At 35.5% G+C, this 27,108-nt stretch overlaps 4 protein-coding genes across 6 annotated transcripts in view; 2 read left to right on the top strand and 2 right to left on the bottom strand.

Moving 5' to 3' along the window:
- LOC130739627 (uncharacterized) overlaps positions 1-12,944 on the top strand; it is a 30,034-nt gene extending 17,090 nt beyond the window's left edge. Inside the window, exon 4 of the mRNA XM_057591979.1 lies at positions 12,894-12,944. Coding sequence (XP_057447962.1) covers positions 12,894-12,929 — 36 coding nt within the window. The 3' untranslated portion in view covers positions 12,930-12,944. The remainder of the gene's footprint in view (positions 1-12,893) is intronic.
- On the bottom strand, positions 104-1,803 carry LOC130739626 (putative receptor-like protein kinase At5g39000). 2 transcript variants are annotated; one of them, XM_057591977.1, is made up of 4 exons: positions 1,656-1,792; positions 1,456-1,552; positions 609-1,350; positions 104-482 (listed from the first exon to the last, which is right to left on the bottom strand). In XM_057591977.1, the coding sequence occupies exons 3-4, from the start codon at positions 1,264-1,266 to the stop codon at positions 115-117; spliced, it is 1,026 nt and encodes a 341-aa protein (XP_057447960.1). In that variant the 5' UTR covers positions 1,267-1,350; positions 1,456-1,552; positions 1,656-1,792; the 3' UTR covers positions 104-114. The 2 variants fall into 2 exon arrangements, with proteins under 2 accessions (XP_057447960.1, XP_057447958.1); XM_057591975.1 differs by lacking the exon at positions 1,456-1,552 and having other exon boundaries at positions 1,656-1,803.
- On the bottom strand, positions 2,117-9,452 carry LOC130739622 (putative phospholipid-transporting ATPase 9). Of its 2 annotated transcripts, none has more exons than XM_057591970.1 (11): positions 7,869-9,452; positions 5,705-7,041; positions 5,465-5,575; positions 5,096-5,372; positions 4,924-5,012; positions 4,729-4,837; positions 4,047-4,259; positions 3,791-3,916; positions 3,589-3,687; positions 3,270-3,461; positions 2,117-3,080 (listed from the first exon to the last, which is right to left on the bottom strand). In XM_057591970.1, exons 1-11 carry the CDS (start codon positions 8,259-8,261, stop codon positions 2,442-2,444), a joined length of 3,585 nt encoding a protein of 1,194 aa, XP_057447953.1. In that variant the 5' UTR covers positions 8,262-9,452; the 3' UTR covers positions 2,117-2,441. The 2 variants fall into 2 exon arrangements, with proteins under 2 accessions (XP_057447953.1, XP_057447954.1); XM_057591971.1 differs by having other exon boundaries at positions 5,705-7,057; positions 7,869-7,994.
- Positions 12,945-18,271: 5,327 nt separating the features above from the next.
- Positions 18,272-26,923, top strand: LOC130739616 (tRNA(adenine(34)) deaminase, chloroplastic). The gene is made up of 5 exons (XM_057591963.1): positions 18,272-18,512; positions 19,895-23,717; positions 23,793-23,880; positions 25,455-25,582; positions 26,299-26,923. The coding sequence occupies exons 2-5, from the start codon at positions 20,182-20,184 to the stop codon at positions 26,564-26,566; spliced, it is 4,020 nt and encodes a 1,339-aa protein (XP_057447946.1). The 5' UTR covers positions 18,272-18,512; positions 19,895-20,181; the 3' UTR covers positions 26,567-26,923.
- The last annotated feature ends 185 nt before the right edge of the window (positions 26,924-27,108 follow it).

Raw genomic sequence — 27,108 nt, 5'->3', positions numbered from 1 at the left:
CCCCATCAGCGATCAGTGCATGATGTTTAATCCATCCAAGACTCACCAAATTAACATACTCAAGACTGAAATTGACGCTTCTCATCGTTATGGTTTGATAATGCTAGTGAAGAATCAGAGATAATCATCACTAGTATCTGTGGCTTCGGCTTCCTGTTGTAAAGTCAGAGCATGCTCAAGTAGCATCTCCACTTCGCCCATTGTTGGTCGCTCATTTGCTTCAAGCTTTAAGCACCTGCGAATGATATCTATGTATACTTCATAACACACTGGTGCAATATTTCCAGCAAGAGCCGGATCAATATCCTCAGCTTGGAGCCTGATCAATATTTCTTCATTTGTCTCATGCATCTCCTTTTTAATTGTATAAATTGGATTTGCACATATCACTTCTAATAGAACAATGCCAAATGAATAAACATCACATTTATCTGTCAAGATGCCATCCCTGATATTCTCGGGGGCCATGTAACCAAGTGTACCTATTAAGTAAATTGTTAGTTCAATGGTGTCAGTGATCCATATAACCGATGTCATTCAAGGGGATAAAACTTTTGTTGTTCCCTACACTGAGCTTGTAAAATTGAAAATAAAGCTAAACTTATTACCAACAACGCGTTTTCCTTCAATTGGTTGTGGCTTTGCCGAGAACAACGATCCTTGTAAGGAAATCCCGAAATCATAGAGCTTGGGTACCATATTCTCATCCAAGAGAATGTTAGAGGGTTTGATGTCACGGTGAATGATGATGCGTTTGAGTCCAGTGTGAAGGTAGTGCACCGCACGCGCCACTCCAATGCATATCTCTAGCCTCTTCTTCCATGAGAGTGGTTCCCTTTGATCCCTCTTGAATAAACAATCAGCAAGGGAACCATTGGACATGTACGGGTAAACAATAAATCTTTCATCTTTGTGGATGCAGAATCCAATAAGAGAGACCAAATTAGGGTGACGAAACTGGCAGAGCAACTCAACTTCCTTTTGGAACTCTCTCAATGCATATGTATTATAAGATACATTTATTCGCTTCACCGCTACAAGTGCAGTAGTAGTAGCAACATGATCAAGTTGGAGAAGACGAGCTTTGCCTTGATATACTTTACCATAGCCTCCTACACCAATTACTTCATCAAAGTTATTGGTTGATTTCCTAATATCTTCCAGAGAAAATGGATGGGATAACTCTTCTATCACTGTTGGGTAGGGCCTCTTAGTTGAACTTGAGTTCTTCTTTGAACGGCGAAAACCCAAACACTTGAGAATCATTCTCCCAAGTTGACACAATCCAACAAGAAGATTCAGCTATATATACTTGCTTGATTTTTCTTCAATAGTCATAGCTAGCTTTACCTGATAATACATCATCATCAAAGCGAATGCCTTATCTTTTGGAGTCAAAGCTAAAATTAATAATTCTTTTGGAGTCAACACAAATTAATAATCAAAGCTACGTACGTTTGCCAAGGGTGCTACTATGAAATTTTAACAAACAAGTGAGGAAAATATGGATAGTAATTGAAACAATCCATTGAATTGATGGAGGTTATCAAATCTGAAATATGAAAAATAAACATGGTAGAAATGATAAGCTGTTGCTGCTTAACTCAGTAAGTAACAAAAATCGAGCTAGCATAACATGTTAGAATTCAAATCACCTGGCGAGATTACAGAGCGATCAACCTCGGAGGCCACAAGAGAAATGGTAGTTCATAAGAGGTGCAGCTCATCCATGTCTTTATCTCATCTTTTCTCCTGGTGTGGAGTAATTGACTGTGTAAGTCTTTACTCATTTGACAAATAGCTCCTTTTAAGAAAATCAAAAAGTATTTAATAATAACAAAAATAAAAAGTTTAACTATCTTTTTACCACTGTTTTTTGTTAAGAATTATTTATCAAATTTTTTATTTTAGGTAAGGATATATAGTATCATTTTACAAACATACAATTTTCTTTTCTCTTACTTTTTTCTTTTCACTTTCTCTCCAACCAAACAACCTTAAAATCATCTCATTTTTCTATTCTCTTTCTATCTTTTCTCTTACTTTTCTTCTCCCAACCAAACAAGGTGAATAGCATTTAATATGTCATTTCTCAATTACACTTCCAACAATGAAGTAAATCATAAAAGAGTGATGCAGGGATTTATAAGATGATCAATTGCATGTAGCAACAAAAGAATAACTTGACACGAAAAGGGAACTCTTAAGATAAGATTTCTATATCAGAAGCGCTATGCAATCCTACAAAGAATTCTACCTATACACAGTAACTGCTACATTCTATGATACAAAAAGAAAATTACAAATTAACCGCTGTACAGCCTCAATAGCAAACAAAAAAACAGGTATACAGTTTATTTTTCCATCCAACTTCCCAGCCAAAATACGGTTGAAGAGGAGCCACAATAATACATTTTTCAGGCTGCTATACACAAAATGCATCATCTATGGTTAGTGCCGTTCTCTCTAGTAAAGTTATCATCATCCTTAGCTGCTAAGCGAGCTGTCGAACCAACCGTTGTTGGCCTCAACGACCCCTGCCGCATCATAGCACAAAACTCGGGATCATTCGCCTTCCCTTCATACCTAATCCACTGCACCATTTCGTGAAACAAAGGAAAGAACCGCATCTGCAGTGCTGAGTAAGAGAAGTACGGTATGAGAGTTGAGACCACCACAAACAATGTCACAATCCAGAAGGAAGGAGATGGAGCAAGGGTTTCAGTGAAGACTTTGTAAGCATTTGTGGAGAGGCTCGGAGGCAATGATCCGTACGCGAGGAGGAAGAGATACCAGATCGCAATGGATCCCCAGATGAAAATATGTTGAATCAAGGTGAAGTAACTGATGTAAAGTGCCATCTGCAAGTTCACAACCCAAACCACGCATGTGTACATCGTCGCTCCCAATATGTCCCTCCCAGCGGTTCTCCCCTCCTCGTCAAAGGCCTGAATCTCCATTGCCTTTGTGCAGAAGAAGAAAATTATTATGGCACTGATGAATCCATTGAGCATCCAGCCAAGTATTCGACGCCAGCTAAAGAGGACATTTTGCACACCTTCTTGATATAACAAAGGAAACTGCCACATTAAACACAAATAACAAGGAATGTCAATGTTGAGGCTCAACTAAAAGTTACCATGAAAAAGTAAAATTCAATTAGGGGTTAATAGCATGTTTGGATAAACTTCTTTTTCACCGGAATCAATTCTCAACTCAAAGCTACTCTCAGAAATTTGATGACATGTTATAGTGAAGAGTAAGCTTACTTTCTGGCAGTACCGAGCTGATACATCCTGGTCAAAGACGCCAAGGGCAATCACGGGAAGTGATGAAAAGAAGACATTATACAGAGACAGAAACCAGTCATTGTATGCAGGCTGTCCAGAAAATGATGCATACACCTCATACAAGAATAGGGTAAAGCCAAATGTGATATTCTTGTAGAAAAAATAGCATATCTGTCAGAAGAAGAAAAAACAAGTTAATCTGAATCTCAAATAAAGGTTTCAAATAAAAAAATTATAGCCTAAAGGGTAGTTTGGCAACTCTTAAAACCACCTAATTCTATATGAAGAGGGCCCTTACCATTGATGAGATCCTCCGGTAACACCAATGTCCGTGTACAAGAAGTAACCTTTCCAAATAACGAAACTGTGCAATTGCAATATCACTAGACATAACGGCCTGGGGGAGAATGAGAATGAAATTTTAAAAAAAGTAGTAACAATACAATATAAGTAGTAAAAACCAATTATAGAACCAAACAATTTATCAACTTTCTGAATACCTGCATTCCTTCAACACCACTGATTCCAACCCCTATATCTGCTTCTTGAAGCATTCCAACATCATTAGCTCCATCACCAATAGCTAATGTCGTTTTGCCAGTTCCAGATTTAACCAGTCTAGTGACCTTTAAAAGGGGAACCAGTATAAGAATTATTATTTTTAAAATCTAACCCAAAATTTTATCAGAACTAAAACAAAAATGAGGACATTATGTCACATAGAGAAATAGAAGCACATAATAGATTGAAACGTACCAGTGCTTTTTGCTTCGGAGACGAGCGGCAGCAGATAACAGATGCGCACTTAATCGCGAGCTCTAGAAACATGTCCTTTATACTATCATGTAGAGCATAAGCAAGTGATTTTCCATCAATAATTAAAGCAAATGCTCTTTGAGAGGTTCCTCTGGAGGCAGCAAGCTGTTGAATAGCTTCAGATATCTGTTGGCGGATATTTTCCTTGGAAGCCTAAAACATGAGTCAGCATAAAGATATAAGGTCTCTCTAACTTTCAACTGTCCAATTTCACTATGATACTTGTACACCAAGAAATCCCTTTCAGCATAGGCAAGCAAAAGTTTTAATGCGTTAAAACAAAAGGAAAGAAACAAAATAATAGAATGCATGCATAATTTTTCTTGCATCTTTTCAAACAAAAGTGAAAAATGCCATACAAATAGAGTTACAATTATTGTTAATATCACTCAATCAAGTCGCTGTGTATGCAAAACCACGATGGAAGAATTCAAAATATGAATTCAAATTTTCAGCAGTTTATACCAGATTCAACACACACATCAGCTCATCCATGTACTAATATCTTATTGGGATAATGTAAATATTAAGACAACCATTTCGTTCACATGCTCGATGGAACTACGCATATATCTAAACTAGAGTAAATAACAACTAGACTAATGGTTGAAGTTCATTTTACCTTGGCAATCGCCGACTTGTCTCCAGCCTTCTCTAAAGCTAGAATTTCTGGAGTCTCCAATTGAATTATAAGCTGTTTCATTCCTTGTCTAAGCAAACTACAAGCAAACCTGTAATTGTATATTGACGTCAAAAATTTTGAGAAGTAATTCTCATGCTGCAGAAAATTACGAAAGGTATAATCACAATATTATACCCAACATTGATGGCAGTCTCCATTTTATCCCCAGTCAAAACCCAGATCTTAATTCCAGCTTGTGCAAGCTTGTCAATGCACTCAGGAACCTGTCAAAACAATATGAAGTACATCATTTCAAGTCCTTCCCCAATAGATAAATCTTGACATGTTAACATTTTTTCCAACCCACCCCATTTTGAAGCTTGTCCTCTACAGCAGTAGCACCGAGAAGGATTAGATTCCTCTCAATCTTATCTGATGCTTCCTCAATCAGTGTTTCCCGATCTTCTGTAACTGAATTTTTGGCTTGAGAAAACTTACTATCAAACTCATTGTATAGTTCTTCATCAAGTTCACGATACGCCAGTATCAGGGTTCTTAAACCTGCATCAGCATATTCATTTACATGTTCCGTGGTTTTCTCTTCAAACTCCCTCCCATCCTTGGCAAGCCTTTCAAACATGACACTGCATGAAATATGACACAAGGCAACTTAATAGAATCAAAGCAAAGATAAGAACTTCAAAATACTATCATTATAGGTTAGTTTATCACAAACCTGTCAGCACCTTTACAGAGAAGCATAATTCTCCCTTCTTCATCCTTCACTATCACTGACATTCGCTTCCTCGAGCTATTGAATTCTAGTACATGGAGAAGTTTGTAAGTCCTGCAAAAACAAATTAGTTAGTGACTTTGTGGACATTTGATGCATTCAGTAGTATTACTATTACATGGCTCGAAGAAAGTAAATTCCAAAAAGAAGTAGCTGTAAACAATATCTTAATTACAAACAGACCTTTCAACTTTTTCACCAGAAACTGGATCCAATTCGTACATTGATAAACTAGTTTGAGTTCTTTTATAGAATTCAAAACCAATTTCTCTTGCTGCAATCACAAATGCTGCTTCATCTGGAGATTCAGCCTCATATGTGACATTTCCCGTGTCTTCTTCATCCACATCTGGTATGGCTGTATGACAGATTGCCAATAAGCGAAAAAAATTCTGGATAACATCTGCATAAGGCTCACTAACCCAGTTTCCATTCATGATCCTTTCATCTGCAAAGTTAAAACCTTTGATGGTGGGTGCACTTCTATCAGGAGATTCCCTGATGTCAATATTCAAAGGAGAATCGATTCTTCTACTCATGGCCCTCTCGACCTCCGTAACACCGCGGCCATAAGCTACTCCAGCAATGGAACATTTGATGAACTCCATTGAGTTGCATGTCAGAGTTCCAGTTTTATCAGAAAGTATTGTGTCAACTTGGCCAAGTTCCTCGTTTAAGTTTGAGGTGAGGGCATGGGCCGGTTTGTCTCCTTCTTCATAGTACATATGGATATCTTGGTTGATGAAGATACTTTGAAGAACTTTGACAATTTCTACTGAAACATACAATGAGATGGGAATGAAGAAGCCATATAACATTAAGGCTGTAAGAAAATGATATACAGAAGCAGCAACTGCTCTTTTAGGATCAAAGAAAATTGTCGAATCATCCGGTCTTAAATACCATCTTTTCATCACCCCGTCATCCAAATCATCTTTAGTCGCAACACCGAAGAAAATAGATCCAACAAATGCCATCAGAAATAAGATGCAAAACAAGAAGTAGATAATTCTATCCATCTTCTTCTCAACTTTGCTTCTCTTTGAGGGGGGATTAGTAGAATTTTGAACAACCTTTGTATCGTGACCAGTGAAGATGACAGCTCCAAATATGTAATCCGTGTTACGGAGTTTAGAGTCTCTCAAAAGAAGCTGCTGAGGAGAGAGGGGATATTGTTGCTCTTCAAACTCCAGGGTCCCAACAAATGAATATAAATTTGCATTTGGGTCTTCACATTTGATTGTAGCTTTGAAATCACTAAACTCGGAATCCTCATGTAAGGCAGAAGTTACTTCCAACCCTTGTTTTAACTTCAAATTTGTCTCTCCATCCAAGTTCATGGTCTCAACATAGGAAATTGAATCTTCATAGCTAGATGAAAGAAGAAGGAGGTCTGCAGGGAAAAATTCGTCCTTCATTATCTTTACTATATGCCCCACTTTCAGATTCTTCCATTCAGTATATTCGAAAGTTCCATGCCCTTTATGAACTTTAACTTTTCTATTGTTCACCTCCATATCCTGCAACAATATTCCACTAGCTAAATTATAATACCCTGACATCATACATAAACACCCAGAATCCCCCCTCCCACTTTTTATTCTTCTTTTTGTCAATAACCTGTGGTCTATTGTTTTAATTTCATATATTTAATTGTACAGAAGAGAAATTTTGATCATATTCAAATTTTCATAGACAACAAAACTTAACCCTTAGGAAATATTGTAGCAGAAAGTGGAATATATAGATACCATTTTGAACTTTCTGGTTTTTTACCTCACTGTCATTATATCAAATTATTAAGAAATTTCAACTGCAGTATTCAACTGAACTTCGAATCTGAGAGATAATGTTAACAAATAATAATTGTTACTGTACTTCATCCCTTTCAAGCATGTCATACCAAGGATCTAACCCAAAAATGCTAGAATCGTCCATAAGCTGTTTATCATGCTCATGAAAACTGGCATACCATTTCTTTCACAGTTTAACAAAACCACAATAAAATACAAAGAAAAAAAAAACAATCATTTGTATCAAAGACTTCCTTATTCCTTAACCTTGTAAGAAAACCACAATTTTCTTTTTTTAAAATTACTTGCTGTAAATTAAGCCATGGAACACGTTGTAACCCCCCCCCCCCCCCCAATCCTTCCCCAAACAGAGTTTATAGACACTATGAGTTGCGAAAAGAAAATATAAATCAAGTTTAAGAAGAGAAGACCAATGAAATTCATTTGGAATCCACACACTAGTGCTCCATGATGGAGGACTAAAAGATTCATGAAATTCACTTTTATGGAATGAAACTGAGAACAGGAAAAAGTGGAAGGAAGAATCTTAGTACCTGCTTTTTCCGGCGCCAATCTTCAATACCCTCTTTGACCATAGTTGCAGCAATAATAATAATCAGAGGAAGGATAGCACTGACAGCAGTATAAGGAGCAAGCTTTGTGAAAGCCAAGATTCCAGTCACCAAGAAATAGAAGTTAGCAACCCTCCTAAACTGCTCAAACAGTGATTTTGGCAAGAAAGTAGCAATATTATATTTTGTGGAAGTCACAGAATTATCTGCATAGTTCTTAATCCCAACTTCAAAGTTCTCTGGTTCATTGCAGAACACCACCCTTGAATATCCACGCCCTCCAATCTGTGAATGATCTCCTTTGAATGAAGCTCTCCCACAAGCAAATGAGTAGATCTTACTAAAATGCAGCCTCTTCCTCCTTTCACCCCTCATTCTTTCCCTACCCTTTCACCCCCCAAAAAAGCACAAAGAAAGAGCCACTGAGATGAAACTAATTGCTCCTCCCACCACACAAACTGCCAACAAAACCACCACCTAAGCTCAGTTTCAACTTCAAGTTTCAAGATCACAGTCTCCAATGCACAACCACCAAACACACCACAATTTGACCACCCCAGTAAGCTCAGAAGAAACCCTTTTGTCACAGACACATGAAAATCATACTATGGAAGCAACAAGGGTGCAAACCAGAAAAGGGTCAAAGACCCAGAAACAAACAACAAAGGAATGTCAGAGAAACAAGGAGAGTGTGAGGGAAAGGTTATGATTCTTATGATTATGATGATGCAGGCTGGCTGACACAACAAAATAACAACAGAAATATATATATATGTTGAAGCCTGCAATCAAATCTCTATATCAAATCTCTATATACTGTTGGAACTTAGGAGAAAACAAACGTGTTGGTTGAAATTTGAAAAAGACCAAAAACCCAGAAACAGACACGTTCAACTGAGCCTACAAAACCGGTCAATGGAATCATCAACTAGGAAACAGAATGTTCGAGGAAGCAAACAACAAAGAGTGATGAAAATTCACCCTGTTTACAAGAGAAACAGGAAGAAGAACAAGAAGAAGGTGAAAGGGTTGAACAAAGACTTGTCCTAGATCTTGCATTTTGACCCTTATAGAGCCTTTGCTTTGAACGCGCATTGCACCAACCAAACTCAAGAAATTTTGCTACTTTCACACAACCCACATGGTATTACAAAATGGGGTGTCAAAATTTTATCAAAAAATGAAAAATTGGAATTTGTCAAGGTTGATTTTTCATGCAAAAAAAAGAAATAAAGTATGAGAAGATTGCAGATGCAGATGCAAGAACAGAGAGAAAACAGGGACTGTCTTCTCGAAACAGAGAGTTTTCTGTTTTGTTTAATGTTTATTTTTGTTTATGTTTATGTTGTTGTTATTTTTTTGTGTCTCTGTTTTTCTCTCTATTTCGCGGGAAAGCTATGGAGCTTGTTGTCAATGGCGTCAGAGAAGTCTCTCTCTCTCTCTCTCTTGAGAGAAGAGAAGGTTCACAATCACAGCTAATTAATACGATGAAGAACCCATAATAGTAATTTGGGTTAATCGAAGAAATGATAAGATTTTATTAATTATTGGTCAAATCAAACATATAATAATAACAGAGAAGAAAACATCATGGGTTTTTGTCTGGTTGCAAAAATGCAAAGTTACCTCCAGAGTCATTTGATTTAGTTTCATGAATCATATACAAAGGTTTGATTCATCCTATGTCACTTTTTTAATATTGCATTTCATTTTCTCTAGTTCTTTTTATCACCTCTGCTTTTTATATTACATAACATCTGCTTTTTCACATGTAATATAATTTGGTGTTTCCACTCCGATCATCGATACAGATCAAGAATATGTTTTTTGAATCACATGTTGCCTACCGATATATTTACAGATGATTCACTAACACAATTTTTATATTAATAGAGATAGAAATGTTTCCTCCTTATTTGCTTGACTGACTTATGTTGATTAAGAAATAATCTTAATCTTCACACCTCTAAGATAAGGTGGAGAGAGGTGGAGGAGAGAGATAGAAAAAGTAAGAGAGAGAAAATATAAGATTTGATAGATGATAAAAGGAGATAGATAGAAATAAAAATGAGTCGAAAGGAGGTATTTAGAAAATGAGGTGTGTATATATCATTATTAGTTAGTAATTAATTAAGATTTGTAAAATTTATTTATGGTCAAAGTTTAGCATGTATTTATCGGGGTTGTCTAAATGACTCATGATAAAGTTTGAGTTAAATATCCCACAATCCAATTACATTGGAGATAAATGAGTTGGAAATAAAATAATAAATACAATATAGAAATTCTAACTCACTTATCTCCAATGTGATTGAATGGTAAGTTATTTAACTCAAACTTTATCATGGGTCATTTAGACAACATCGTATTTATTAGTCCAATAATAATACCCACAAATCATTATTTGCTTATCAAAAAAAAACCCCACGAATCATTAATCATATGGATCACTCAATAGTTGAATCATCAACTAAATATTTAAGGAGTGAAACTATCTACTAATTGTAATAGATATTATTCATATTTTAAACTTTATCTTATCACACGTTCAAAAGAAAAGAAAAAAAAAACTTTATCTTATCACAAGTAATTTTGAAATTCTCCTATTCAACTCTAATCTCTTACAAAAATCATTATTTTACAAGATTTGTCAAACTATATAATATATTTCATCATAAAATTTAAAACAACTTATTCAAACACAGAGTCAACAATAGTTAGTCTAGTAAAACTAATTGCTGAATTTTCAAAAACATATTTCTATAATTATTTATAACGAATAGTATTAATATCTATAAATAATGTTGTAATCATGTTAGAATTTTTTTTATTGTAGTACTTGTGATCCTTTAAAATTAGATAAAATTAAATCTGATAAGTTTAAAAAAATATGATAAAATATTAATTCAATTATCTTCTTTAAAATATTCAAATAACTTATTCAAACACTAAGTCAAAAATAATTAAGGCTAAGTAAAATAATTAATTGTTGAATTTATAAAAAAAATATGACATGACAACATATTTATATAGTTTTTTTAAATAATATTTATATAATTATTTGTAACGAATAATATTTATTCATGCGTCTCTAAATGATAGCTCAAGTGGTAAGAGCTAAGGGACATATGAGTTGGGTGAGTGAGGTACATGGATCAATTCTTGGATGGTGCAATTTATCTTTCCGATGTATAAAAAAATATTTATTCATACATTAATATCTATAAATATTGTAATCATGTTTGAATATATTATTATTATTAGTTATTTTAGTACTTGTGATCCTTTTGATGAAATTGAGTTTGATATAATTAACTTTTTTTTAAAGGTAACAGATAATAGCATTAAGATGAAAAGTTCAGCATTGAGGTCATAACACCACAGAGCACAAAAAGAATCACCCCAAGGGTCGCTCCTCAAGCCAAACTAAATTGGCAAAGGAAAATGCATTCTAGTCAAAAAAAAAAAAAGGGGTGCAATTATGAGTATGACGCACAAAAGTGAAATTAACGAGATAAAATCATAAACTAAAGTATAACAATTAGTCTCAAAAGTTACCCTTTAAAAGCCAAGATCAAGAGCTAAATGCAGCGCCTAACGAAAGCAAGTGCCTCCCTCGAATGAGGGCTCAAAACTCCAACCAGTTACGTCGTTGTCATAGTCATAATCTCCCCTGCTACCATCATTTTGAGTAATTCAGGTTTGATAATGATTAATGTGCAAATGAAAAATTTAAAAAATAATTGTTGGTTAGATAAAATAAAATAAAATAAATTTCAATGATAAAATTAAAAAAAATACATGCGCATGCCATAAATCAACAACCTATAATTTACTCTAATGTTGAAATTATTTGATTTTACTCTAATTTTGTTTAGTATATTGGATTTTCTTGGAAGGCTGCCCAAAATCAACCTCCACGCGCTTCCCAAAATCAACCTCCACGCGAGCCTTTCATCATGAAATGATTTTGTAAGTTCTCCACATTGATTAACATTGATCAATTCTTCGGATTAATTACTCTTTCCATATCCAAACATACACTTTATATGAGTCATTCCTTGAGGATTACTCTTTCCATATCCATCTATGCAGAAACAAATCTGAAACTTCAACACCTACCATTAAATTTCATAACTTTGCAATAACAACATTTTTCTATTGGGATCTCTTCTCCATCAAAATTCCAAATTCTCAAAACTCCATTTACCACTCAAGAGTAAGACCCCAATTATAATCTACATAAGCCTCTCTATTTTCTTAAGCATCGGCTAGTTGACTGTGGTGCATGCTTAATTATAAATCCCACAAAAAGTGGATCTTTATGTATCAAATATAATTGTCTGTTGATGGGTATAAACTCATATGCGTGCTCATACCACGAAAAAAAATATCTCTGTTCTCTGAAATCTGATATAGTCTATACCAATTCATTTTCAATTTTCCTTCCTTTACAAAAGGGTCTGTCCTGAAATCCTATTACACTCTTTCCAATCCACAAATCTCTCCACCATATGGAGTGTGCTTTATAACAGCATTCTCCAACCACTTGCCAAAAGAGCAACATTAAAGGTTGCTAGATCTTTAATCCAAAGGCCCCCTTTAAAAAAAAGTATACGTATGCATGGTTTCCCAACTTATCCTCTTCTTTTTTGAGTACTAATTGAAAAAGATAAGTAAATTGTAAATCATGCTCATTGTAAGCTCTTTTTGATTAAATTTTGTTTTGTGCAAAAATTTCAGTTCAAGTAAAAATAACAATAAAGTATTTTCTAGTAGATAGAATCAATATAAATCGAATGATGGTATAAAGAACTTAGTTTCTAGTACCTCTTAATGCATTAGATTAAATATTTGGTAGAAATAGATTGAGGTGTGCTATATTAATTACACTCTTTCTCTTACAGTCCTATCCATTTTCACATTTTTTTATATTTTTCTCTGTATTTTCAGTCACATCATATATCATATCACTCATTTCTCTCTTTTTTCCTACAATTTCACTAGGGTGGAGGTGGATTTAGAATGTGTATACTCGACTGATTATTTCAGTGGTGTTGAACCCAAAAAATGACTGCATAAAAATTTTATGATGAATTATTTTTTATCTAGAAATACATAACATTGGGACAAAAGAAAATTTGCATGCTTCAACATGTTATAGTTGCGGAATTAGGCCTGAAGCACGCGATCAAGCATGGGTATAGGACTACATATGATGGTAAAACATTGGTGGCTGAAGATGCAACGCCGGTGGCAGCAAGCGCGATGTTGCAAACTAAGACGATGGTGTTGTGTTCAAGCTCCTATACGGCTATATACTTCATCCTCTCTCTCTCACACAACTAAACTTTGTGTCTCATGTAAAATTTCTATGATTCTAGCTCCCTCTTCTCTTTGCATTCCTCACTTCTAGCTATATCACAAATATGCGCGTGATCTCTAATAAAACGATCCATAAGGTAAACTCTGAGATCATCTTAAAATTTGAGTTAGACTAAACTCTATTCTAAAAAATTGCACTACCTTTTATAAATTATCTTACCCTTATTTTTAATCAATGTGGAATGTTAACGTACATATTTAAGTCAACCCTCACCATCTTGATTTTATTAATAATCCATTGTAAAGGCATGTAGGGCAAGTTGGATTTCAGAAACTTAGTACTTTGTTGATTAATATGAGTGTAACCATGACCAACCTAATTTAATTTCCAACATTTCTAGCTCCTTATATCGAAAAGAATATATGATGATTGTTGACACATATTATTGATGCATATCATAATATAATCTAGTCAGATAATGTACGCTTTGACTTCGACTATTCCTTAACGTACAAAATATATTTTGTTACTTGTTTCGCATAATTTAATCGTATAGTTAATAAATAGATTCTGTGGCCCTTGAAATAACCTACAAAAGAATAGACCCATCCACCAGCCAAACACTGCACATATTATTAATTTTCTTTGTTGCTATGCTGGCCTGTTGCGTAGGTTTGATTTGACAAAGTCAATAGCCCCATTGCATTGATATATCCAATATCCATCAATTCCCCTTCCTTATGGACTATTTTAATCTATTATTATAAACTTGTTTACTCGTCATAACACGATAAGCTCTTCCTCCGGAAAAAAATATTAATTCCGTACTATATACTCCCTCCATTAACATCATGATATTTAGCATGCATGTAAATAAGATCTGTGAGCCTACTGCTAGGTAGAGAAGTACAAAAAGTTTGCTATGTGAACGAGCACTTAATCATAAGAATTTAATTAAACTATTTATCAAACGCATTTTAAATCGGCTTCTTGCGGGATGCACAACAATTCAAAGTTGTGCTACTCACCCTCTCATCTAAAGAATTATTGTACTTCACTAGAGAAGACACATGTTTTATGTATTTTCTTTTCGAGCATCAATATTCAATCAATATATTGTTAAAGTGCCTATAAAAAAATATATTGTGAAAGTGGGTTAAGGTATTTTATATACGACACCTTTCACACAATTTTGATCACAGTAAATTGTAAGCCCTTCACAAGTATATGAATCCTATTAAACATAATATACTCAACCCAAAAGTAACTTTTAAGTACAATTTAATTTCATCAACTATATAAAATATAAATGCTTTACCGAACCTTCAATTAATAAATTATATGCGTGTCAGATTTGCCTTATAATTCGGATATCTGCTTCATTTACCTAAAAAATACAACAACTAACAACACACGTAGCTTTGACAGCATTATTTGGCGTACACCTACTTATTTTCAAATTAATTGTTCTAAACTGAGCTATCATTAACAAAATATATATTGACCAAACCTACTGTTTTATTGTATGCTCTGTTTATTAAATTCTAAACAATTCAGGGGTGATTGTGGTGCTGATAACAATTGGTAGCTAATGACAACATTACGATTTAAGAAGATAATCAACATATATAACTACATTATTGAACAATCATAGTTACAGAGTAAGAAAACAATGTTACAATGATCCACAAATTATAGTCACAGAGTAAGTTATATGTCCGCATATCCTATCTATACCATGGTTTATTTCTGTGACTAAAAGGTTTAGTGACGACAAAAATGACTCATAGGTATATGATACCTACACCCACATATATTATGTCTATTGGTATATAATTCCTATACTTACGATTTTCATCTATGTCACTAAATATATTAGTGGGTATATGGCAAATTTCTTGTAGTGTGGGAGTGCGAAAGAAAGAAAGTGAAAAAATTGGGACGACTGCGGTGCGATTAGAGGCGAGGACGATGATTAATTTCATGCACATCCACCACAAGTTCTTCGATTTGGAACGTCATGCAACAAGCTTCATCGTCTTCGGCGAAGAAGTTGTCAAATGAGAGACCTAATCTTGACGAGGATGGTTGGAGAGATTTGATTGCGCCTCCAGAAACTTGAATCGCACCCGTGGAGATAGGAATCGCACCACTAGAAACTTGAATTGATCGCTAGAAGGAGATTGGGCTTGGTGTGAAGGGGAAAGGGAGAAGATCATTTAGTAGGGTTTGGGAAGAGCAATGAATGGATCATTTGGAGAACAAGGAGAAGAGTAAAGAAGAAGTTGATGCTACGACGGTTGGGTTTGCAATGGCTGGGAAGGGGAGAAGAGTCATGGACTGGTGGCAGCGACGACTCTGGGGTTTGAGTGAAATGAGAGGGAGATGAGATATGGCTCTATGGGTTGAGTGAGAGGAAAGAGAGAAGAGACAACTCTTGAGGGAATAGAGGGTGAAAGGCTAGGGTTGATGTCTGAAGAAAGGCTGTGAATGAGCTAAGTGATCAATGGGCTCTCTCTCAATCTTAGACCTATATTTTTCGATCTCTATTTTGGTCGGTTCGATCGGCCTAGAGCCCAAACTAAAATCGACTGAACTAGACCATATAAAAGCGACGTCCATCATCCTGTGGAAAAAAAAAGCATTAATTGTTTGGCAATTTTGAGCTAGGCCGGGTGTATTTGGAAAGACCTATGCTCTATTGTCCTTGCAATCTCAGCTACAACAAAATAATATAAGTGTATAATTTTTTGATTAACTGAAGAATTAATTTTAACCATATATATAATATAAGAATTAAGGAACAAATTAAAATACAGTGCAACAAAAAAAGGAATAAAAATACAGAGAATATGATTTGCAAATGGATCTATTCGAAAAATCTGATAAAACGAATCAATTGACACTATAAGTATTATTTAGTCTGTGAATATGCTATTGCAGTATGGGACCTATGATTTATTCATTATTTATTTTAGTCGCATAACGATAATGATCATAGACATGAATAAATTAAAATTAATAGCCAAAGTAGAAGTGTCTTTTTGTCACTATGCTTTTAAGATTTGGGTTTTTCCTTTTGGTCTCCTTCTCCTATAAATGCTCTTATATTCTTCAAAAGAGATGATGAAGTCATCTCAAGAAGATCACCATTTCCTACTCCATTATACCCATGGAAGGATTTTCCATGTTTCTTTCACAAAAATGACCTAAATTTCTGTAGTTGGAGGAATTTATATTATTTGGGTCTTAATTAGAGTGACACTGACACACCTCCCAATTTAAAAGTGTAGACAAAACAGGAGTGGTTGAGTAATGGTTGATATAAATTGAGTCATGACCATCACCATTGCCTATTAAAGTGTCGGACAAGTGAATGATACGGAATATGCAGTAGATATTGTAGTCGTTGATTAGAGCATTGAATAAAGCGTAGCTAGTAAGAGAGAAAGGAGAAGAGAGATATGAGAAATAGTCTGATGGGGATCCTCTGCTAGGTGCAGACTCCCTTGTATTTATATTATTAGGTTTAGAGTGTTGAACAAGTTTACATGTGGGCCTGGCCCATAGACTCTTAACTATGATGAGCATCCAAATATTCATAACATTATTTTATTTATAGTAGATTATTTATCTTTTAATTTTTATTTATTTTAATTTGCTATTTACTTTTAAAAGTAATTATCTAAGAAGTTTAATTTTAATATACAAACTCGTGCTTGGTACCTCTTCTAATCTTTTTTTTTTAAAAAAACTTTTGTTAGTTACAGTGTTTCAAATTATAAACGCGACAATCGTGTAGGAAGTGTTCTCCACGTCGAGTTTGGAGACTTCCTCCTTTTTACGTTATTGAGATCTTGTGGCTTGATGTGCTTTTTTAGTTCTTTAGTCTTCCTCCTATGACAAAAAAACACATGCAAAATAGCAAAAACTCTCTATTGAGTAAGTAATATAAGAGTTAAGTCTCAATTACCATACTCAATGAACTAAGACATGAACATTTGCTTTTTGAGAACGACTTCGTTCTTTAGGAAATCAAAAAGTCGTAAGTTGATTGTAATCATGTAGAAAGGAAAGACACTAATTAAATTGGAAACAAAGTTCATACTATAAAAGCCTCGAGTTTGTGAAAGTAATTGAACCAAATCCCTTGGATTCATATATTTAACCTAATAATATTACTATACGAAAGCCAACTATACTCTTTAAATTGTTAAGAAACTGAGATACAATACTAATTACCTACCAAACACGCTACCTAACAGAAATCGTCATGCTGACATGATGAAATGAATAAGGATGATGTGCGAATATATATATATATATATATATATATATGTTTCACAATCCACTATTCCGATATGAGTTGGAACTAATCCTAAAGTTCCACAATCCACTACCTCTGCTATATCTCTTCTTAGTTCAATTAAGTCAATCCTCTCTGTCAAAAGAGAACCAACCACTGATTACATGGTTAATTACATCATAATATTAATAAGCTAGAGAAGAAATATCAATATAAACTGAATAACAAAATTAAATATATAAAAAGAGAATTCTCATCATTTCCTACGTAGCAACCTCGAGAAAGAATGTTAAGTCAGTCATCAATTCAGAAAGTGAAAACACAATAAACCTAGTAGCTGGAATCATACAAAGTAAGGAGAAGATATACAAACTAATCCCACAATGGTTCTGACTAGAACACTTGAGTTTTGAAGTCTAAACTTCAAATCTTCTTACCTCTAGTAAAATTCCAATTGGTGAACACCCTTCTTGTGGAGATCCTCCGACACTCCTATCTAGAACTGTAACTCTGTTGACGGCAACAAGCCACCGCGAACATGCCTAGTAGTTTGGAGGTGGTTTCCCAATGATCTACTATTTTATGTCACCACCAAAAATAAGAAGAATTCAATTTGTTATTTTGTTTTTGGTCAAGAGGACAATTCATTCAATTTGAGAGGCAAAAGCAACCCACAAGACATTGGACAAAAATTGGGGCCTTACCCATAAATGGGCCCGTGATAACTTAGGTTCAATGATTCTGTTCTGTCCCCACGACACGACAACAACTGTGTCCTGTGTCAGTGTGCTCGGAACTAGAACAATGAGCTGAAAACCACTTACCACTCTCAACGCTTTCCCCATCTCATCTCCTTCATCAATCCACACAGACCCACCATCCAAATCGTAACTGTCAACCATTTCTTCATAGCTCGTGTGTAAGGGAAAACAGTAATTCACACCCATCACAGTTCAAGATCTTGCCATTCCTCTCCATTCACGCTCTCACTCAGGTACCCCTTTGCGGATTTCATGCACTTTCATTGTTTTCTCAAGTTTTACCTCCTCTTGAGTGGGTATAGACTTGAATTGAATCCTTACATCAGTAGAAGGTGATGAAAAATATGCAGGGGAATGAATGGTTTCATTTGAAAAAACATCATAAATTTGAGGTAAAAAACGAGTGTTCTATGTGGATGATGGTTTAATTACACAAAAGATTGTAATTTCTATTGTTTAAGCATTGGTCACTGTGTGAAATCAAGTCTCTTTACTGCCATGAATGGAATTGCCCGGCTGAAGTGTGTTGTGGAGATTTGAAGTGCTAATTGATGAGTTTTATGGTGATTTGGTTAATGAACTTGAGTGAAACATGAGCAATGAGCATGCATTTTTGGACTGTGATTAGTTTTTGATTAGTGTTTTGTGGTGATTTGGTTAATGAACTTGTTTGATTAGTGTTCTCTTTTCATCTACTCTAGGTTTTTCAAAATACAGAAAACCTAAACCAGGATCTTTAATTCATATGATTCTCACTAACTTTAAAGGGGGGAGATAACTAACCTTGATTCATGCCAGAATCCATGAAGAAATTCTTAAGCTCTCTGAATCCTTTTCTCTCCTCTTTGCCTTCCACTTTCAGTCCTTCTCTGATGGATGAGAAGAGAAGCAGAATACGTTACTTTGAGAACTGCTCAGTAAACCCTTTATTGTAGGTTGGTTATTGTAACCACCCACTATCTTTTAATTTTCTGAAGGAAGAGGAGAGGGAATTCAAAATTGAATTTTGAAACCCCCAACTAACTTTAATTGCTTTAATATCCTAATGACCATCACATTGAGGATCTTTTCATAAAATTAGTTCTATAAGTTACATGGGCCACATTAATTATTAAAATAATTTAACATTAATTACACAAAAGATTGTAATTTCTATTGTTTAAGCATTGGTCACTGTGTGAAATCAAGTCTCTTTACTGCCATGAATGGAATTGCCCGGCTGAAGTGTGTTGTGGAGATTTGAAGTGCTAATTGATGAGTTTTATGGTGATTTGGTTAATGAACTTGAGTGAAACATGAGCAATGAGCATGCATTTTTGGACTGTGATTAGTTTTTGATTAGTGTTTTGTGGTGATTTGGTTAATGAACTTGTTTGATTAGTGTTCTCTTTTAAAGAGCCAGATGGGTAAACTTTCAGCATTTTGGGATTATTGTGAAATTAGACAGTCAGGAGGCATGATGAGTGAATTCCTTTTTAAGAGACATTTTATGTAAAATTTTTTCCTTCCAATTTCCATCTATTCTGAAGTTTAGTTATTTTATGATGCTTGGATAAGTTGATTTAGTTGAACTGTGACAATCATTCTGATTTAGCTGAACTATGTATTGGTACAGGTGTGAAAGATGGGAGCTGAGCATGGATGTCAAATCAGTGTTTCTTTTAAGGCAATTCACCATTTATGTGGCTGCATCGGTTATTACTATTTGGAATCTTATATCAGCACTTAACTGATTGTGGCCTGCTGCTCATTGCCATTCCTGTCTTATCAATGAGCATTTCTAATATATGCCACTTGATATGATTTCTCTACTTGCTATAGCTCAATTTTAATTGAATTAAAAGAACCCGCTCTCTCATCAAGGTACGCTTTTCGACTGTTAGTTGGAAGACGCATTCAACCATGCACAACGCATATTTCAGCTCAGTGATATATACTGTTAGGTGTAAAGAATCATATTCTTTACCTTCCAATGCCTACTCAAACTTTTGGTGTGAAAGATTTGATAGAACCCCATCACACTGTTCATCTTGCTGTGGTTATTGTGATTGCTGTGCACTCTCCACTTACAGAGTACCCATAAAGCCTATTCTTCTCAATGGATTGAGGCAATCCGCTCTCCTTCAATTGTCAGCATCTAGAAGGTTGACTCTGGGTTGTGAAGACCAGTGCTTTTCCAGGACACCAGCTTACAGTCTTCTCAGAGGTTCTTTTGAGGTTAATTGTTCGGCCAACGAGAGAACTGTTTGCAATAGAAGTAGAAGGAGAATAAAGGGAAGATGTTATTGTGCAGCCTCACAAAAAGGGAGAGAAAATTTCCGTTCAGTTGGCTCTGATGACTGTGAATCAGTTCTCAGCATTTTGAGTGATGAAGCCGATAAAGTTGCTATTGATGTCAAATGGAAGAATGTGTCTTCATCCAAAAGAACGGAAGCTGATAAGAAAAGGAAAAATTTGAGTAGAGAGAAACATTTAAGTTTGGCTGAGAGAGTAGAAACAGAGAAAAATGGAAATTTGAAGCAGCATGAGACATCCGCCATAGACTTGAGAAGAGCGTATGAAAGGCCCAACAAAGACAGGGAAGCCTTTACAAAAAGTGAAAATCAAAGGAAGCGAAGAGATGTGTCTAGTTGTTCATCTTATTACTCGCTTTCGTCCGGAGATTTTGAGAGTGACCTGGAAGCTCAGCAAAAGATTGATGTGGAAGAATTCTCACAGGGATATAAGAAGGATGAAGCAAATAATATGGAGGGAAAAGTAAATGAAGAATTCAATAGGAAAAGAGATGACTTGAAAAAGGTGCAGGGAATTTCAAAGAAGGAAAAAATTGCATTTGCTGCGGATATTGATTGGAACATGAGGAAGAAGTCTGAAAAGAAGCTGGAAGAGGGAACTATGCAAGAAAGAGAGTCCACGGGAGAAAACCAAGGTATGCATTCAAGAGTATTTACAACAGATGACTCCGGTTATGTAAACGCATCTACTTCACAAAAGCGAGTCAGTGATGAAGAAAATTCATCTTTTGTTGACTATTTGGATAAGAAAACAAACAAGGCATATATTCAAACAGGGAACAGAAGAACACAGCATTCTACAGATATTGAAGTGTCTGGTTGTGATGAAGTTGAGACAGCATTGTCATCACGAAGAACATCCAGTGGCAGGAAAGGGAATCTAGAAATATCAGAAACACTGTTAAAGGAAACAAGCGACGAACATAGAAAATTCATTGGCTCAACTTCCACCACAGGAAAGGAAACTTTGAAATCAAAGAAGACACATAGTGGCAGGGAGGAAAACCTTCAGATATCAGAAACGCACATACAGGAAACAAGTGGTGAACATGAAAAGTTTATTGGTTCTACTTCCACCACAGGAAAGAATGTAATAAATAGAAGTTCCCAGAAATATATTGGAAATTCAAATATTGAAGACAGTGAAAGGACCTCAAATATTAGGATGAAGAATGTGGGAGAGAAAAAAATTTCTTTGAGTTCTGTTCAGGGAGTGGAGGAGCAACACCAAAAAGGAGAGATGATCATCACACAGGCTGAAGAGAGAAGAAGAAAGTCTCAACAATTTTCTGAAGCATCACAAGCTCATGGGAATAATGTTGAAGACACATCTATTGCAAAGTCTAGAACTAGTCTAAAGAACTGGCAAGGAAATTTGTACTTCAGCTCAAATGCAAGGGCTACAGAGCTGCAAACTGATAAAAGGACAACTGAAAGTTCTGTACACAGCAAAGGATATGAACATGTCAGTACTTCATCAGAAGGCTATGCCAGTGATGAAAAGCAAGTTTCAAGCTCTCAAAGAAGTTCTGAGAAAGTTAGATTCATCCCAAAAAGCAAATTGACGACAGTTGTTAAAACTAGAGAAAGTTCTTCCCAAACTGATGAAAGGATTTTTGAATTGACCAGTGAGGAGCAAAGACGTTGGAACACCTCCAGAGAGGAATCAAGCTTCAAGGGATCATGGAATCGGGTTTCTGTGGCTGGGGAAAGAGTGATATCAGCAGAAGGTGATGAAAGAAGTTCTCCAATAACATTGATCCCTTCCTCTCCCCAGATGGGTGGAGGCTCAACTCATGTTGAATCCACCTCTGGAACAGCAAGCCCTCAGATCTTCCTTGAAACTTTAGAAAGTGGCTCGTTTGCTTTGTATGACAAGTCAGGAAAAAGCCCTGCTTTGCTTTCAGGACCATATTCTAGACATGAAAGTGATAAGGTGTATAGCAAGCCTTCTAATACCATGGCTCCAGAAGATGCTCTTGGTTCAGCTGGTCGTTTAGCGGAATCATCTAGTCAGTTTGTTGATGAGTTCGTAGAGAGGGTCAGGCATGATGTTACAACATCAGAAACACAGGAGATGGAAGTTACTGGGACAAATTTGGCCTTTGATGTTGAGGGTAATCGGGTCTATAGTTCAACGCAACAAGGCACTCCAATTTACCCTCAGTCAAAGAAGCATGATTCTAGCCGTTCCTCTGGGCTTCCTGGGATCAAAGGCCCTGCTGATGAAATGTGGGATGTAACAGAACCGTCTGTTGAGCAAGTTCCAGTAGTTGAAGAACCAGAGATCAACAAGGAAACTGCGAAACCGATTGTAAATAGAACTGGCAGGTCTCTGTGGAGTATAATTTCAGATGTTGTTCGATTACGTTGGGGTTCACGCCCTGGGTCCTCCACTTCAGCTGGAAGATCAGGTGAGAGAAACTCACCAAACAAATCTGATAGCGAGACATGGTTTTCTGGGCAGGAGCATGAGGAAACCAGTAAAAGTAATGTACTAAAAGAAACAAGTGTCTCACCCGAAACCATGAGTTCAGATAAGTTAATACCAGGTATTCGTCATCCCCAAACTGAGGGAGAGGTGTCTGACACACAAAAATTGAAGGAAAAAGTAAAACATCTTGAAGTTGGATCATCTTCTTCAAATAGGTTGGAAAGTGGATCAACATCCGTAGCCGCCTCATATGCTTCCGGAGAGGAAAATGCTATTTTGACTGAAGATGGAAAAGTTTTGAAAGAAAGTACTTCTGGCACAAAAAACATAGAATTACCAATTTCATTACCTGCCAGAGGGCAACCTATTGTAGGAGAAATTGTAAATATCAGTGGACCTGACATGTCTGGAATTGAACCAGTGGTAGAAATCAAGGATCCTGTTGCTCCAGTGCAGTCTGAATTGTCTGGCTCAGAGAGAAAGGACGGAGAGTTGAAGCAAAGGAAGTTTCAGCGGAACAAGCAAGTTGGAAGAGATAGGTTTGATGATTGGGACGAAGCTTATAAAGTTGAACTGGAGCAGCGAAAAATGGATGAAATGTTCATGAATGAAGCACTTTTGGAAGCCAGGAAGGCTGCTGATGCTTGGGAGGTGCCTGTTGGTGCTGTTCTTGTGCAGGACGGAAAAATTATTGCACGAGGGTGCAACTTGTAAGTGTTATGATATTATTTCTGTATTTCATTCTTTGCGATTGCAATAATTTTAACTTAGAATTTTGGTTTCAGAGTAGAAGAGTCCCGGGACTCCACTGCCCATGCAGAGATGATTTGTATAAGAGAAGCTTCAAAACTGCTTCACACATGGAGACTATCAGTAAGTTTTCCTTGTTAACATGTCAGCCAAGGTTAAAATTCATGACATGTTTATCTTAATTTTTTTCAAGTTAATATGACTAATTTGGGACAGTATTCCTCCACTTTATATTAAAGACATTAATAGCAGGAGACCTAATATTTACAGAATACTGAATAGTTTTCACATCCAGTTTCTAAAAGGAACTAAATGCTTGTTATCTAGTTTACTAGTAGATTTGAATGATAAGTAATTATTTATGTTTTAATATTTTCTTAACGCGTGTAAAAGAATACTCATTAGTATTCAAAAATTTATTTTGAAATTTAAAATATTGTTTATCTTTAAAGGTTTAACATATATATTTTTATTTAATAGTTTTAATTTTTTATTAAAGGAGTTAGAAGTCACAGTGGAATAATTTAATTCATAAGAGGGAGTTAAAAGACATGAAAAGAATACATGACATATGGTTATTAAGTCAAAAATGATAAAACAAATTATTCTAAATAAGTCATACAATGAAATATTAGGTGAATAATTGAATTTTAAATCTTTGGAATTTTATTGAGTGGACAAATGGAAATAGTACCAAAAATTAAAATAGTTAATTAATAACAATTTATAGAATTGTAAACTGAACAATGAAAATAGAATTTTACATGAGTAGGTATATGATAATTATGATATGCATTTAACATAAGGTTCAAGTCAACTTTTTATCTAGATATAGATCTGCTGCCCCTGTTGGCCTGTTGTAGTATGGTATGCTCCCTCCCTCTATCAGTTGATAACCATAAAAGCCTTGTTGGGCTGTTATAGTAATTTTTATTTGATTGAAAATGAACTTTATTAAGAAAGAAGAGGAATATAAAGATAGGAGGTACACAAGGAAACTATTAGAAGAAAGAAAGAAAAATTACGAAGAACCGGGAAAATAGAGGTCAAGAAAACACAGCAGAATAGCAACCCTATCACAATGCACATCTGAAACGGCAACTCCCCTAAAAGGACTATTAGCCAAACACCCATAAAAGGCAAACTTAAGGTTACTTTATTATCTATTGCTCTATACTTTTATAAATAATCTTGAGAATCCCTGTTACGGTTCTAAATATCATTGGTCCTGCCTGTTTGGCAACTCTGGGTCCTCCTGGTTCTGCCTGTTGGCAGTGCTGGATCCTCCCAACTGGTAGGACCAGGAGGACCCAACGATGCCAAACAAGTAAGACCAGTAATATTTAGAACCCAAACAAACCCTGTTGTGGTAACAATCACAAAATAATTGCTTCTGAAAAATTGAGAAAATTTCACAATAATAGCAACTTTAAGCCACCTAAAGCATTATTTGGCAGAAGAGAATTGGAATGAAAAGAAAGTTAATGATGTGTGTATTTTGACTTACCTGTAGTCCAGGTAGGTGAATCATTTCCCAGCTTCCTAATTCTTTGTTACCAAAGATTGCTGAAAGGATCACATAATAATGTGGCCCATCTTGAGAAATGGTGGATGTATATTATTTCTGGTATTTGATACAACAATAAATGAGTTTGATGGTTTTTTTTTGTTTAATGGATAAATTTTCGAATTACCAGGAAACTACACTTTATGTTACACTTGAGCCCTGTCCAATGTGTGCTGGTGCCATTCTTCAGGCAAGAGTAGATACTGTTGTGTGGGGAGCTCCCAATAAGCTTCTTGGAGCTGATGGTAGCTGGATTAGGTATGCAGTCAACATGCTCCTTTATTGTTCATCAAACACCTTAAAAACTGATGAAAATGAGGGATTTTGCACAAGTGTATTACAGTTTATTATTATGACAAGAAAAGGACTTCAGTACCCTAAAAACATAATTCATATAAAAAACTTTAGATATTCCACTACAATGCGGTTATTTCCCCAAGTTTCTAACTCCATATTTATTATTTTTAATCAGTGAGATTTCATTGGTAAGCCGACGTGGTTTCTACCTGCCTTTTACTACGAGAAATGCTAGCAAGACACTCTTTTGAACATACTCTTCAACACAATTCATGTGATTGATTAATTTTTTTGTAGTTAGATGGATTAGGATCCTTCATGTGAAAACTCTCTTATGTTTCCTCATGTTGAAATTTTGTGTCTATCTTTGTCATCATATGTATTAGATAGGTGTGACCCTTTAAATGTTTATGAACAAAGAGATATCCACAATGTTTCACTTGACGTTGTCATGTTTTTTTCCTGATAAGCACTTGACGTTGTCATGTGACATGAGAACTTCCTAATCTGCACTGCTAGCACTCCCCTTGTGTATTAAATTTTCAGAAACTCGATGAGTTGGGTTTCCGCTTGTTTTCCTAGGTGAAAGTCTTAATTTCTTGAAAAATGAGCACATTAAGTATTAATGCTCACTTAAAGAACATTAATCATAATATAATGAGTGAGCTTTCTTGCAGGCTTTTCCCTGATGGAGGAGAAAATGTCTCGGAACCAAGAGATATTCAACCTGCCCCAGTTCATCCATTCCATCCAAATATCAAAATAAGACGAGGGGTATTGGCAACTGAGTGTGCCAATGAAATGCAGCAATTCTTTCAGCTGAGAAGGAAAAAGAATAAAGAAGAGTCATCAAAGGAACACTCTCGCCTTGCTGTTACTCACCACCATCCCTCCAAGTTACTTAACAAGATACAGGACATGTTCCACGTAATGTTCTGTTTGTAAAAGAGGTTCACATATTTCCTCATGTTTTAAATGATCATCTTAATTAAATTGTCAAATTGAGGAATGGTCACCTTGAAAAGCACAATGTTCAAGTTCTCGAGTCATTTTCAACCAGCTAAGCTGTCATGGACTTTCACACTCTGCCAAACCACTCTTGCATACTTTCACTTCAAGTAACAACTTTGAACGCTTAAGCATGTTTGATTCCACTGTGAAATAATCTAGAATCAAATCTGGCTAGATGCTACGAGTCTGCTTATGAGTAAATGTGTTTTGGATTCTGAGCGAAATGTAAATCAAAACATGTAGATGATGACAAGAATAAAATGATAATGAGGCCACTGTCATTTTTTTCTCTTTTCCATTTATTTGGCAAGGGTGGACGGGGACTATTTGTGATCTCTTGCAAGAAAGAGAAACCAAGAGTATGTACAACGATTGAATAGAAGATAAGACATTGCAATCTCATTGGTAAGATGAACCATCAAGTACTAACAGAAAGTGATAGAGACCCAATACTTACACATAGGGCATATGTGGAA

The sequence above is a fragment of the Lotus japonicus genome, chromosome 2 (assembly GCF_012489685.1).
Source record: "Lotus japonicus ecotype B-129 chromosome 2, LjGifu_v1.2".
NCBI lineage: Eukaryota > Viridiplantae > Streptophyta > Magnoliopsida > Fabales > Fabaceae > Lotus > Lotus japonicus.
Note: the sequence above shows the minus strand (reverse complement) of the source record. Positions and strands in the feature narration are given on the sequence as shown.

Excerpts from the sequence above, each read along its gene's own strand:
- LOC130739626 (XM_057591975.1), bottom strand. The coding sequence starts at position 1,266 with ATGATTCTCAAGTGTTTGGGTTTTCGCCGTTCAAAGAAGAACTCAAGT. Across the intron at positions 483-608 it reads TGAAGGAAAACGCGTTGTTG|GTACACTTGGTTACATGGCC; the intron begins GTAATAAGTTTA and ends TTTACTTAATAG.
- LOC130739622 (XM_057591970.1), bottom strand. The coding sequence starts at position 8,261 with ATGAGGGGTGAAAGGAGGAAGAGGCTGCATTTTAGTAAGATCTACTCA. Across the intron at positions 5,373-5,464 it reads CTCTGTAAAGGTGCTGACAG|TGTCATGTTTGAAAGGCTTG; the intron begins GTTTGTGATAAA and ends TATTTCATGCAG. Across the intron at positions 3,688-3,790 it reads GTGGTGTTGAAGGAATGCAG|GCCGTTATGTCTAGTGATAT; the intron begins GTATTCAGAAAG and ends ATTCTCCCCCAG.
- LOC130739616 (XM_057591963.1), top strand. The coding sequence starts at position 20,182 with ATGCACAACGCATATTTCAGCTCAGTGATATATACTGTTAGGTGTAAA. Across the intron at positions 23,718-23,792 it reads ATTGCACGAGGGTGCAACTT|AGTAGAAGAGTCCCGGGACT; the intron begins GTAAGTGTTATG and ends TTTTGGTTTCAG. Across the intron at positions 23,881-25,454 it reads TTCACACATGGAGACTATCA|GAAACTACACTTTATGTTAC; the intron begins GTAAGTTTTCCT and ends TCGAATTACCAG.